Source organism: Delphinus delphis, chromosome 13, assembly GCF_949987515.2.
Source record: "Delphinus delphis chromosome 13, mDelDel1.2, whole genome shotgun sequence".
Classification (NCBI taxonomy): domain Eukaryota; kingdom Metazoa; phylum Chordata; class Mammalia; order Artiodactyla; family Delphinidae; genus Delphinus; species Delphinus delphis.
In genome coordinates, this window is record NC_082695.1 from 42385400 (window position 1) to 42399687 (window position 14288).

General features: G+C 44.7%; 1 protein-coding gene across 4 annotated transcripts in view; it reads right to left on the reverse strand.

Annotated features, from left to right (window-relative positions):
• Positions 1-14288, reverse strand: part of KCTD1 (potassium channel tetramerization domain containing 1) — a 182081-nt gene that overhangs the window by 25853 nt on the left and 141940 nt on the right. The window contains exon 3 of one of the 4 annotated variants that reach the window (XM_060028827.1): positions 7506-8051. The exons of the other annotated variants lie outside the window; for them this stretch is intronic. Coding sequence (XP_059884810.1) covers positions 7940-8051 — 112 coding nt within the window. The 3' untranslated portion in view covers positions 7506-7939. Of the gene's footprint in view, positions 1-7505; positions 8052-14288 lie in introns of those variants that run through there. 4 annotated transcript variants of the gene reach the window in all.

Genomic DNA, 14288 nt, shown 5'->3' on the forward strand with positions numbered 1-14288 from the left:
TCTGCTTCCTCACTGTGGCTCCCCCTCTCCCTGGCATTAAAGAATGGTCTTAAATAAAAGAGAATATAGGGATAGGACCTGACTTACCTGACTTAGTGTGAATCAATCACTGAGAATTTTTTCTTGTGTAGTCATTCATTTAGAGGACCTGGTTTCTCTAATTTACCGTGACTCAGTTCCTTAAGAATTTCTCTTTCCTTTTTTATTGTGTAGTCATTCAGTTATTCATCCATTCTTTCCACCAATATTCACTCAACCTGGCCATGTGAAATACAGGGGACGCAGTGGAGAATAAGCCACACTCTTGACTTTTGTGGAATTTAACAGTCTGTGGGGCTGGGAATTGCAGGTCAAGTGCAGTGTGATTGAGTGCGCCAGTGGGTATGCAGAGTGGGCTATGGCAGTACACAGGGAAGAAAAAGAAAGTCCACTGGAGAACCTGAATGATATGCAGAAGCTGGCCAAGTACAGGGGTGGGAGGTAAGGTTAGATAAGAAAGGAGAGGGGTAGGGAAGATACAAAGGCTTGAAGCTGGAAAAAAACAGACATGTGATTACTCTCCACTGGGGCCAACTGAAAAATGAGGCTGGGGCAGCAGAAATCAGCTTAAGTCAGATCACAAAGAGCTGTGTAAGCCAGGTCAAGGAGTTTGGATTTGGTTCTGAGGGCGATGGGGACTGATGTCAGGCTACGCTCTCAGCGATGTTAAGGAGAAGAGCTCCTTTAGAAGTGAGACAATCAAAACACTGAAATCACAGCTCCTCACAGATGCAGCTTGTAACTTATCCAAGTCCTGCCTCCTTTGCTTTGCTTTCGACTGTGTCATTTGTATAGAGCAGTGCTTCTTAACCCTGGCTGCACAATGGAATCACCTGGGGACCTTTTAAAAAATACAGATGCCCAGTGCCACATATTCTGATGTAATTATTGGTCGGGCTTGGGACCCAAGCATCTGCATCTCTTAAAAAGCTCCCCAAGGAAGTCTAATGAACAGCTGAGTTGAGAACCAGTGCAAAGGCGGATGAGCAGAGACACTAGAGAGGAGCAAGTCGACGTCGTTGACTGGAGATGCTCTCAGTTAGTCATTCTGTCACTCTGAACTGTCACAGCACTTTTTCTTAAATAGCCAACCACACTTTTAGAGGTGACAATCTCCAGGATGGCCTAGATCAACGTCCCGTTTTACAAATGGAGAAATGTAATGCTCTAGGATGCACAGCTGGCCAGACAGACAGCTGGCTGTAAACCCTCCATGCTGCCCCTGGGGGGATGGGCAGAAGACGGTCACATTGAAGCCCATGGAGGACACCCTCCCACGAGTCCACCAATCAGTAGCATGTTACTTTTCTTAAAAATCTGATTTACAGAGTACTTTTCTATTGAATAATTTTGTTTTCAGAAGCACTTGTGGCTTCATACTTTTTCATGTCTACTAACTCAAGTTAGTAGATTGCCAACCAATTTTCTGTCCTAATATATATACCTAAGGAAGATGGTGAATGAGGTAGAGGGCTGGGTGAAGGTGTGTGTGTTTGTGTTGTGCAGTTGCGTGTGCGCGTGTGTGTGTGTGTGTGTCTGTGTTTGTAGGTGTGGGTACACAAACGAGAGGTATGTGGGGAGCTGTCACTGTAGTGGAACCTGGACTCGGAACAGCAGGGAAGGAAGGAGATGGGGACAGAAAAGTCAGCATTGCAACCAGTGGGTCCCCTTCCCTCCTTTCTGCTGAGATGGGAGAGGAAGGATACAAAATGGGTGGAAGGGAAGAGAAGTGCTAGGTTGATATCTCAAACTTTTTGAAATGTGAGGGTTCAATGTTGTATTCTGTTTTTGCATATATATATATATTTAAATTTATTTATATTTTTGGCTGCGTTGGGTCTTCGTTGCTGAGCGCGGACCTTTCTCTAGTTGCGGCAAGCAGGGTCTTCTCTTGTTGCAGAGCATGGGCTCTAGGCGCGCACGCTCTAGGCTCATGCCGCGTAGTTGCAGCACGCAGGCTCAGTAGTTGTGGCGCACGGGCTTAGTTGCTCCGTGGCATGTGGGATCTTCCCGGACCAGGGATCGAGCCCGTGTCTGCTGCATTGGCAGGCGGATTCCTAACCACTGTGCCACCAGGGAAGTCCAAGCATATATTTTTAAATGTCCATAATAAAAAGTTTTTCTTAAAAAAAGGGGGAGATTGGGGCTTCCTGCAGGAGGCAACCCTGTGCTGGGTCTTCAGGATCACCAGGTGTAAGGGGAAGGGAGGGCCTTGGAGAAGGGATTTCAGGCAAGAAAGAGCCTGTTGGGTGAGGTGGGCAACACCAACAAGTGAGAAGCATCTCTCTCAAAGGGTCAACCTGAGCAGAGCATGTGAGGGCACAAGAGCTTGGCCGTGGTGCCTTCAGTAATATCTCAGAAGCCCCTGGATGTTCAGCTCTGACTCACAGGCCTGGGTTGGAATCCTGGCTTTACCATCTTCAGGACCAAATCGGTTTGAGTTTTGATTTCTTCATCTGAGGAATGGGATAACACCCTGTCCAAAGAATTCTTACGAGGAATAAATGGATGTCTAATACGAGCTGCATTTACCGAGCGCTCCACATGCAGGGCACAGTACTGAGCCTTCACAACAACTCTGCTAGCTAGACACCATCACCCTCGTTTTACAGGTGAAGACACTGCAGCCAGTCCACCAGCGCTGAGGCAGTGGGACTGCAGAGCCCAGCTCAGGGCCACTCCCTTACTGCCCAGTGGTCGCTCTGCCTCTCGGTTAAGCCTGGGCTCCGTAAATGTTGACAGATTTTCATCCTTTGGAGATGACATGCAATGCCCAAACACAAGCCGATGGTATATAAAATCCTGTTGTGCATCTTAAATCGGAAGACTTTTTATTTCTTTGGCTGTGCCCCCGGGCATTTGGGATCTTAGTTCCCAGACCAGGGATCCAACTTGCGCCCCCTGTGGTGGAAGCACGGAGTCTTAACCACTGGACCACCAGGGAAGTCCCGGAAGACAACTTTTTACATCACCTGGTCCTGCTCTTTGGTTTGAGCAAGTGTTTGTTTTAAGATGATTTCTAGGGCAAAGAGCTACTTTTTAAGGTCAGTCCTGGATCAGAGCATCATGGTGTCCCATGGGAGCCCACTTTGGTATTTTTGGCTCCAGCGGTTTCTGTTTAGGCTTCCCCTTGCCTTCTCTGTGGGCAGGCAAGCCTGCACATGTGCACCAGTCAGCCCCCCAGGTCACCCCCACTGCTCCCAACGGGCTGTTCTATATTTGGAGGTATTTATGACACACTCCTTTTTTCTCTTGACTTAAAACTCTAGAATATGTTTTCCATTTTACAGTAATAATTACTATTCAGAGAAAACATGTTATAAAACCTTTTTTGAGTTTGTGTTAGGCACTCTGCTAAAAACTCTATGAATTATCTGCTTTAATCCTCACAGCAATGGTAGAGTATTTACAGGTGATACTTCGATGTGAGTGATGGAGAAACTGAGGCGCAGAGCCACCAGGTCACTGCTGAACTATGCAGCCTCCCGTCCTGGAAAAGGGAGGGCCAGCCCAGCCTCGACACTGTCTCCGACTCTCAGTGTCCATCTGCCCCAGAACACTTGCTCCTTTCCCACTCAGACACCTCCTGCCAACCTTTCTGCATCCTGCAGCTGCACTCCAGTTTTCTTGTTTCCAGTTTCTTGTTACATAAGCCAACTCTTTTACATGTGTTCCCGTTGAATTTAAGTTATTTTTGAGTGACTGTTCTTATTCCTGGGATTCTGAGTGTTAGCAGCCCCAGCTGCTGAAGGAGTGCCTTCCTATATGATGAAACATTCCTGACTCTTCCATTTGTGCCCTCAATCTCCCTCATAAATGGCATGAACGCAGCCCATCCCCGTGTGGCTGTGCTCTCCCAGTGGCCCCACTCTCTCCACCATACTTTGAGGCTATCAGTAAAAACAGGATGTGGAACGGAGCCTGTCCCTATTTCCTCTGGTATCTTACTATCCCAGGCTGTTGGGACTGGCTTACAGGACGTCACAGCAGTCCTTTCAAATAAAATCATCCTATTAATTATATGACACTCGGAGAGGGCTAGGGTGAAGCCAGCTGTTTCTATTTTCAATGTAACAATTTTTTCCTACTTGTAATGGAGCCAGCAAAACAGAAGTTTACAGGGAAGTATTTACATATTTTGCTTAGTACCTAGAAGTGAAAAAACCAGAGGCTTCACACAGTGCTTAATATAAAAAGAAAGAACAAGAAAAATATAATTTACTTAAAGGCAAGGTAAATGCTTTTTGAAAACCTAACAGAAGATGTATGGAAGAAAGTAAGTGAATCTATACTGTCTCCTTTGTACCCCTATCCTGCTACACACACACACACACACACACACACACACACACACACACACACGTCATTACCGACACCGTTCAAGAGTCTTATGAATATCATTCAAATACTCAGGAGTATTGAAAGGTGGTTGGATGAATGAAAATGAATTATTCTGTCACTGTATGACTTCAGAGTGACTAGGAGGCTTAAAAACACTTTCAGAAACTAGGCTTTTGAGTTTGAGATGACAAAGGCAAAGGGAGGAGATTTAGCCCCAGGACTGTGAGTTATACCTCCTTAGAAGAAGGAAAGAAAGTTGCTAATTGGACAAGAGTCATGTTTACAGAGCTTCAGAAGGATCTACACATTTGAAAGAATATAAAAAATGTCCACCCTACCCTTTTGTTGGAAACACCGTCTAATTGCCTCTTCAAACCACAATGCACGTTGTACCTGGTTGGCTTTGTACTCTGAGAAGCGTAAGATTTCGAATTGATGTCGCAAGATCATTTACATAGTCACCAAATCAAAAGTGACATGTGAAAAATATGAAGTTTGTATCAGCTCGTGATTCAAAGACAACATTCTCGGGTGTGTGGGGTTGAGAAATAAGGAAAGTGGCTGTTCACAGCACCTGCCTTTGGCTGTACCACGGTCAACGATGTGCTGTCACAGGTGTGTGTCTTGTGCAACCGTCCACGCCCTTCTGGGGCTCAGGCTTGGTTTACCACAGTTTAAGAATTTACCCAAAGGCATCAAGCCAGTCCACACACTCGCTGGGCGGTGGGTGTATCTATCGATGTTTCTTCCCGTCCCTTCCAACAAAAGCCAGAACCAAGCCCTGAGCTGCAAAGCATTTGAAGAAACAAAAGTATCCCAGCTAATGACAAGAATTTCTCATGTTTCTTCTTCCTTTCTATGATCATATAGAGAACGGGACAGACTGCAGGAGTCATTTGATAACCATTTGCTTCCCCTGTCTTTTGTTCACATAACTTTTCATTTGCAAGTCCTGAGTGAAAGTACACTAAAGCCAAACTTCTTTTACAAATAACTACTTTCTCGAAGCTTTTGCATCTACATAAAGGATTACAGATGGGTTCTTCAAGAGCCTGTCAGGACGTGTGTTTGGAAATACAGACTGTGTCGTCACTGTTGGGTTTCTGTGATCGTCACAGATGTCTGCCAGAGTGGAGACCAGAGCTTCATTCACACTGATCGTGGCTCCCCAGGTTTGCTTCGCTGTTATAACCTTTATTCCGGCCCATTTTAACGTGTCCAACAATTTTCTCTGAATTCCACCCTTCATGCCACCTTGTTCCTTCTGTAACGTAGCATCAAGATGGTGATGTTGTGATGAAGAACCTCAAGTACCACTAAGATTATGGATCAGCAGGATACACTCAAAAGATCCTTCTTTTTTTCTTTGACATTAGCTCTCTTGCACCGCTTTGAGACTAGAAGGGTTTTCATTTTTCAGGTAAGCTCTGAAGCCCTCAGGATCTTCTAAGCTGTTTTTTTTAAAAAAAAAAAAAAAATCAATTTTTGGAGGGATGGCAGGCACCTAGCCAAGCCCTAATGAGGCTGGGTGGGAGTTACGGAGCACGTTCAGCTCAAATCATGGAAACAGGTCTGGGTGAGTTCAGATTCACCTCTCGGTTATGAAGCCCTCTGAACCTGGTGAGTTCCGCCACTGTTTGAAAGTGGTGGTTAGCTGTTACGCACAGTTGTAATTTACCTTCTGAATATGGGGAACACAATAAGAAAAGGTGCACAGGGGTAAAAATAATCATTACCACCAAAAAAGATAAACAGCGAGGTCATTACTAAGCAAATCGACACATGGCATGTATGTGGCAGCAGGAAGCCATTATCCAAGTGACTGTGTCATTTCTACTGACACTGAATCTCGATTAGATTCAGACAGTCCAGCAAAAAACTGTTATAATGGTGGGACCGAAGAAAGTTTTGGGTTTTTTTTTAACTTTTTTTTTTTGCAAATGGAATTGCCACCCAGTTGGAACTTCTGGGTGTCTGCCTTTGGAGTATGACCACATGAAATGCATACGCCTTGTAAGAGCACAACTGACTTCTCATCCCTCACCACCTCTCACATCCCTCATCCTCCCACCAGGACCACCCTGGGCATATTCAGAAGCCACACGTCAAGCATTAGGCACCCACTTCAGCTTGCTATTTTGGAGACAAATCGTTGCTACTTTCTATCTCCAGGCACCTTGAGAGTAACCCTTCAGAAGCATAATATTGATAATTCATCAACTTGAGTCAATAAATCCTGCATTTCTAATGAAAAGAAATGGCATTTTAATGGGTTATTTATATACTGATAATAGAACAAACTGGCAGACATGGCAGACGCAGTGAAACGGACTCTTCTAAGACCACAGCTCAAGTTTCAGCAGAGGGCATCTGGGTGTTCGGTGGACCCATAAGGGATCCTTCAGTGTGACTTTCAGAGTTTTAAGTCCTCAGAGTTCACATGCAAATTATAACATCATGTGATTTTGTTTTGAATAAATGCTTCTCTTCAGAAATTAAGGGAGGGGAAGTTTATTTTCTGCATTGGCTTAATAAAAAAGACTCCCCCAACTTGAGAATAACTTGTGCATTGTTTTATTCCAGGCAAGAATACACACAGCATAGACACCTCGCTGTATCCTGCACAGAGAGATACGGAGAGATTTCATCTCTCTGCAAAGTAGACCATAGCGGTCTGGGAAGACGGAATTAAGAGCTATATGGTAGACACAAGCTCTGGGGTGTGATATTCGGCCCACAAAGCTCTCTACATAGCCAAAATGTGGTTTGTCTTTTGGAAATTCACCTAAAATTAACGTTGGTTCTCATTTGCCATAAAAAAGCTCTCAAACGAAGCCCTCAGCCAGAATCAGAGTTATGTGACCAACAGAAACTACAGGATTTAAGGAACCAAAGTCATAGGAGATATGTGAGCTGGGTTGTGGAAAATAACACTGTCCATTTTAAGCCCTTCTACTGGACCTGTTCTCAAGAACACAGTAAAGTGGAACATATTTTTCACATATTAACCTTGTAGGAAATTACCAGAATCTTCTACGAAATACCTATGAATTAACTTTTTCGCACAAGTAAATAGAACATATAGTTTATTATCAAAGTACTTCTTGTATGATGAGGCAGGAAACATGAAAGTACAATAACGAACACAGGGCAAAAACAACGCTGGCGTTGCCCAGTGACACCATTTATCACGACAGATCAAAATGAGCACAGTCCGTATTATTGTCCCAAGTGCTGAGAATCCAGCCAGAAGCACTAAGAAAAGCCTCGCTCCAACACTGTGTCTCTAGCCACACCACCGCTGTCCCCGCCATGCTGCAGGGGGATGCATTGCTGCTTCACTGCCCTCCTCTGCAGATCTGTGGCCCAAACTCGGAGATGCAGGCAGATTACCTGGATGCCAATGAAAACTGCTCATTTCCCTCACATCCTGGGATACAGATGGCGGCCGGAGACAAGGAATCTGCATTCTTTCAAGCATCTGGAGATGATCCGAGGGGCTCAGGGAGGAGGGGCTCAGTTGGAGGAAAACATTCTGAAGGCAGGTGTCACCCTTCTGTTAATCTGGCTCATTGGTCTCTGGGTTGTGACTGGATTGATGTATTCCCTTCTCCTTACCTTTTCCCTTCAGCGTAATTAGCCTAGAAAATTCCTTTCTGGTCTCTCTCTGCCTTGAAGGAAAAAGGATGTTAATCTTTGCTGCCCAGATTGGACTAGGCTTGCCGTTACGATCTGACATCACTGTTAGCACCTGATGATTCAAAATGTTTGACCTTCACACTGCAGCAGCCCTGTGATGGCTGAGCTGCTCCAGGTCAGAACAAAACTCACTCAAGTCAACTAAGCAAAACTCATTCAACATTCGACCAATATTTATCAAGCATTGCCAGGCACAGTTCAAAGCACTGAAGACTACTGGTAGATGTATTATTTGTTTTAAAACTTAAAGCGTAAGCTTAGAGGGCATGTTTTAGAAATAAATTTAAAACTTTTTGAAAACAATTTTTCTGATTGGTGCAGGCACGTGTGTTTTGTGCAGTGGTGTGAACCTGCGATAGTTTGCTATATCGCGGGGCACTCGGGTCCGCTGCTCCAGTAGCAACAGGAAAGGGAGGAGGCCAGCAGAGAGGCGGTGACTAACACATCAGTGGACCTAGATGCCCCTAACCTGATTAGCAGCCCTACGTATCCTGGCACCCGGTAGACCACTCCTTCCCGTGGGCACAGCGTGCTGGGGCCGAAGCTGGTCACTGAATGTTGTGCTAATGATTTTCTCTTCACAGGTCAACCCAGTGGCCATCAGCAGGTGGCAAGATCACTGGTCCAAGGCCAACTTTGTCCCTTGCTGCGGGATGACTGTGTGCACTGGACATGGGGGCATGAAAAAAAGAGCTTCCTGAAACCCACAGGCAAATAAGAACAAGATTCATTTATCCCATTGCCCAGTCTAAGGCGGTGCTTTGCAGACTTTTTAAAGTCATGACACACATAGAAAATGATAGCACTGTATTTGTATGACACTGGACGGCAGGAGACCAGGCCGGGAGCTCCGGCACCACGGGGGTGGCAGGGCTCACACATGCCCCAGCACTGACCCAGAGTTAGGTGAAGGCCACCTGGAGAATAAAATAGCTTGAGATATTGTAGAAGAGCTGTCCCCTTGGCTAAAGCTCACCTTTAGAACACAGTTCCAGAAGGTGGGAAGATGGACTGCATAGCTGAACACGGGAAGCGTTAGCAAATCCCATGCCCAGGTCCAGACCAACGAAATCAGAAACTTTGTGGGAAGGACCAGGTTGTTTTTTGAATCCCAGTTGATTCTAACATGCCCCCAGGATTGAGAAGCATGGCTATAGAAGAATTAAAAAACCAAGGCCCTGGAGTCAGAGTGGGAGTTGGAATCCTGGCTCTTCCCCATTTGCCGAATAAGACTGAACACGTTGCTGAGCCTCGTAGAGCTGCGTGTTCTTATCTGCAACAGCGCCTCCTATAAATAGCTTATGGCGGCGCACGAATGATATAGGGAACGAGCCCAGTCCAGCTTTAAACGTAACTTTCTATTTTCAATAGCTTTATTCAATTACTTGACCTTCATTGTTTTGAGGATCTGGCCTCTGGGTACAGAATCTTACCCAGTAATTAATCCATATATCAAGCAAACTTGTGAACGTCCCCTGTGCCAGGCCCGATACTAGGTACCAAGAACACAAGAATGAGAACTAAGTAAGAAAGAGTTTTTCAGGAAGAGGGTTTCTAGCTAAGCTGAGGCTGAGTTCTCGGCAAGTGAGAAGTTAATAAGAATCGAGAACGTGACCTACAGTCCTGTCCCGAGTTGTTTCACGCTGAATACCCAGTGTTACTGCTCTGCCATCAAAGGCACCAGCACCATGTGGGGGCGCAAGGGGGCCCTCACCTTCCTGGTCTAAGGATCAGGCTAAGGGAGCCGCCGGCCTTGTTACTGTTCACCTCCAAGGGCCTTCTGCCCACATTTATTTTAACATCTGTTAACTCCCTACTTTGGTCAACACCAAATCTAACTTCAGTTACCACCGACTGCAAAATTACAGAAAATGTACCAGAAACAATATCACGGTTGGGACTTCCCTGGTGGCGCAATGGCTAAGAATCCACCTGTCAATGCAGGGGACACGGGCTCGATCCCTGGTCCAGGAAGATCCCACATGCCGCGGAGCAACTAAGCCCGCGAGCCACAACTACTGAGCCCGCATGCTGCAACTACTGTAGCCCGCGGGCCTAGAGCCCGTGCTCCACAACAAGAGAAACCACTGCAATGAGAAGCCTGCACACCGCAACGAAGAGTAGCCCCTGCTCGCAGCAACCAAGACCCAATGCAGCCAAATAAAGAAATAAATAAAATAAAAAGAAGTGACATTTGAACTGAGTTAATATCAAAAAAAATATCATGGTTAATATAACTAGCAAGGTGATCTGAAGATGATGGTCTGGCCTGGAGCTGTTCCACACCCATAGCCCAGACAGTAGACTTCACCCTGTACTTCCCTCCTGCTGAGATGAAGGGTGAACATATGTATTTGCCACACATCAGATAACAGGAGGTGAATCACAGAACTCAGAAGAGGCCGTTGATAAGGTGTGACCTGTGATACTGAAGCAACAACAATCTGCTTCTACATCGACTCTAAAATGTAAACTAGATTCTGTCTTGAAAATGTAGACGAACTAATAAAGATGTATCCTGAAGAAACAAACCATAGAATAAAATTATCTTTAGACTTAACATAGGAAGCAAACTACATCCCAAGGCTATTCATCCTGTTTTATTTTTCTTCCTACTTTACTTACTACCAACTCAAATATTGTTAATTGATTGTTTACTTGTTTATTGTCTGTCCTCTCCTGCCCCCAAGTAAACGACAAGAGAGCAAGGACTTTTGTTGGCCAGTGTACGCCCTGGTTGACAAGGAACACAGAATAAATCTGTAGAATGAAAAAAACGAACATGACAGGGAAAACTACAGGCCAGTACCTGTAACATGGCTGCATTTTTCTTTAAATGATTGTCGAAGATAAGACTTGATGAGCTAGATTACTTTAAAAGCTAGGCCCATGTTGTGCCCAAGTGGCAAAGAAAGTTTGCTGAATCTGCCAGCAGTGCAGCCTAAGTTACTGAAGCTGGACTTTCAACACTAAACAGAAAATCCAGTTTCATCGTTTTGAAAAAAAAAAAAAATCTTTTGAAGCTGGTTTCATTTACTCTTTGCCTATATAAGTGAGGAGCAGTTTGGAAAAGCATTATTGTAAGATGAAAAGAAGAAACAGAGCAGAGGAAAACTTGTCCCTATAATCCTGGAGAAACTTTCCATTTTTCATTGGCCAAGTGCTTTTCCTCCTTTTAATCCCTCCGTAAACTAATTTTCTTTTTTTTTTTGGTTTTAAGATCAACCAGTCAGAACTGCTCACCATTAGACTGTCCTCATTGTATGCATTTCCACAGGCGTTTTCCCAGCAGCAGGGATACGTTCTCTTTTTCCATTTGTGCTGAGACTGTATATGCCAGGTTGATGTCCACTCATCTAAAAACCCCCAATAACCTATTCTGTGATTTTTTTTTAAAACTTGAGATAGATACTGAATTATAGATCATGCTGATCTAAAGAGCAGGTCATAATAAAAAGCTTTGTATTCAGTGCCATGCAATCATTCTGAAAGTTAAGGGAACTGTTTGGCCAGCAAACAGGATGCATTAATTTGGGGGCATTTTTGTTGAGATCCTGAAGCGTGAGCCTGTGTGATGACAACGTGGGACGCACCACGTGTATCTAGGGACCGTAGCGTGAACTGGAACTGTGAAGTCAAAGCCAGAGCACGGAACCCCCAGCCCTGACACGGGATTACAGAAAACTCCCGGGGCTGGTGCACAGCAGTTACTCGGAAATCCAGACATTAGAATTCAATTGTCCTGAGCGTGCGGACCAACCCCTTAACGTTGCAAGTGCCCCACTTTTCCTTCAGTGCAGCTCCACGGAACCACCCTGGAATGGCCAGCACATCGGGGGTGAAGCCTGCCAAAACCAGATCTCTACTGGCAAGGCACACATGCCTGGCATCGCCATGCTGAAGCTCCAGATACACACACCCCTTGGGTGGCCATGGGTGTCGACTGCAACGTTGAAAGCTGAGTCTCTTGAGTTTTGCAATTACCTACATATGCCAGTGTGCTTAGTAACCGCTGCTATTTAGGAGAGACCAATTCAGCATAATCTCCTTGTGTCGGAGTTAACTCATATACTTGGTTTAAAATATACAAAAGCTCTGTCAAGCAGGCAGATCGGATGGCTCAGGGGATTGTAACAGGAGACTGTGTCTTTCACCTCTAGGTTAGTAGCTCTTTTAGCTAAGATCCCTGCCTCACTGCCACCCCATAGGTGTGGTTAACCAGCAGTATCTGCCCACTTCTTGGTTTAAAAAGTCCACATCTGAATAACCATCAATATAACTGCTGTTAATATTGTTTTCGTTCGAGGTGACAGTAAATGATGACACAGACCTAACTTTGAGCTCAGACTTACGTCTTCTTTTAAAGCATAGAACATTTCTTTAATATCACACACACATGTGGCTAAGAAGATATTTCACTGTCAACAGCAGGAGATTTTAAAGAGGCCATGTACTTTGGTACCAATATTACTTACTTACGACAAATTAGATACCTAGATTTTTTGTTACCAATGATGTTAGTGGGTACCTTGGATTTCTGAGTCAGATATGATCAGGTCTGTCCTTAAAATTTGGGGGGCTCAGGGCAAGAGTACAAGTGAGGTCCACCTCCCATATGTCTAGATATTTACAACTTAGAAATCAGGGTAACAAATTGTTAAATATCTTCTATCTTCTTTGTATATCTATTTTAAAATATATATATTTTTGGGTTTACTTATTTGATGTAAAATTATTGCAGGTCTGAACTGGGTGTTTTGTTTGGTGACGGCAATTCAAAATAGCAACCAAAATTGGAGACTTGTAGGCTCCCCTGAAAGGGAACAGTGTTTTTCACTGAGGTGGTGTGGTTCAGCCTCTGTCTCATAAACACTTCCAAAGAACTGTTTTGCATCTCACACGAAATGTTGGTAAAGACAGACCACACCACGGATGTATGCAGTACTTCAGTTAATTTGAAGCCTTTATGTCCAGTCCTGTTAGCTAAAAACAACTCAATAGGCTTCCCTGGTGGCGCAGTGGTTAAGAATCTGCCTGCCAAGGCAGGGGACACGGATTCAAGCCCCGGTCCGGGAAGATCCCACATGCCGTGGAGCAACTAAGCCCATGCACCACAACTACTGAGCCCACGTGCTGCAACTACTGAAGCCCGCTCGCCTACAGTCCATGCTCCGCAGCAAGAGAAGCCACCGCAATGAGAAGCCCGCGCACTGCAACGAAGAGTAGCCCCCGCTCGCCGCAACTGGAGAAAGCCCACGTGCAGCAATGAAGACCCAACGCAGCCAAAAAAATAAATGAAATAATAAATAAATTTATAAAAAAATAAAAAAAACCACCCAGTAATGGAAATGAATAACAACATAAGTAATTAACCTTGTTGTAAAATATAAAAGTCAACTTGCATATTGAATCCGTACTCAGGGTGTACAAGCCAAAGAAAAGAAAAAAATAGGGCATGTGGGGGCACAGACAGTGGAACCGGGTAACCTTGCTAATTAAAGAAATGAAGATCCAAATGTATTTTCTTTGGTGGAATGGCCATTATGATATAGCATGGGAGATTCATTAAGTAAGAGGCCTATGTTCAGTTGGAGGGACCATACAAAGCCATATGGTTAAAATCAGGACCTCTTAGGAAAATCGCAGCGTTTCCCGTTTCACTGGTCTGGGGCATGGCCTTTCATGGCCTTTTGATGCTTTGCAGGTGCTTCTGATGTTTAGCTGTGTGGTCCAAGGTACCACTTTCTGGGGACAACGTTCTAAAGGTAGCCTTTAGCCCAGAGGACAAGAAATAGAAACAGAATAAAAAATCACCCACAATATTTCAAAATGGAGTAAAGGCCCTTTGCAGGACCTTTGAAATTATAGAAGGACACTTTTAGGATCACTTGTTACAAACAACTTAGTACTTTTACACTACGAATCTCCCCCTGAAATCCTAGAAAAGAAAACCAAGGAAAAGACCCTTTTCCCCACTGGGCTACACCAAGGAAAGTGTGAGCGAGAGAGGAACCAGGGTGCTCCAAGAGGGAGAGGGGGCAGGGAGTGGTCCAGTAGGATGAGACGTATTCAAGACAACCAGAATCTAGAGAGCTCAACTTGGAATTACTTGGAATTCTATGGTCAGGGGCAACCTAATGTCCTACAATTTATCCCCAAAAGGTTGATATATATGAGAGATTTTCCCAGAAGTTGGAAGGAGCATCTGA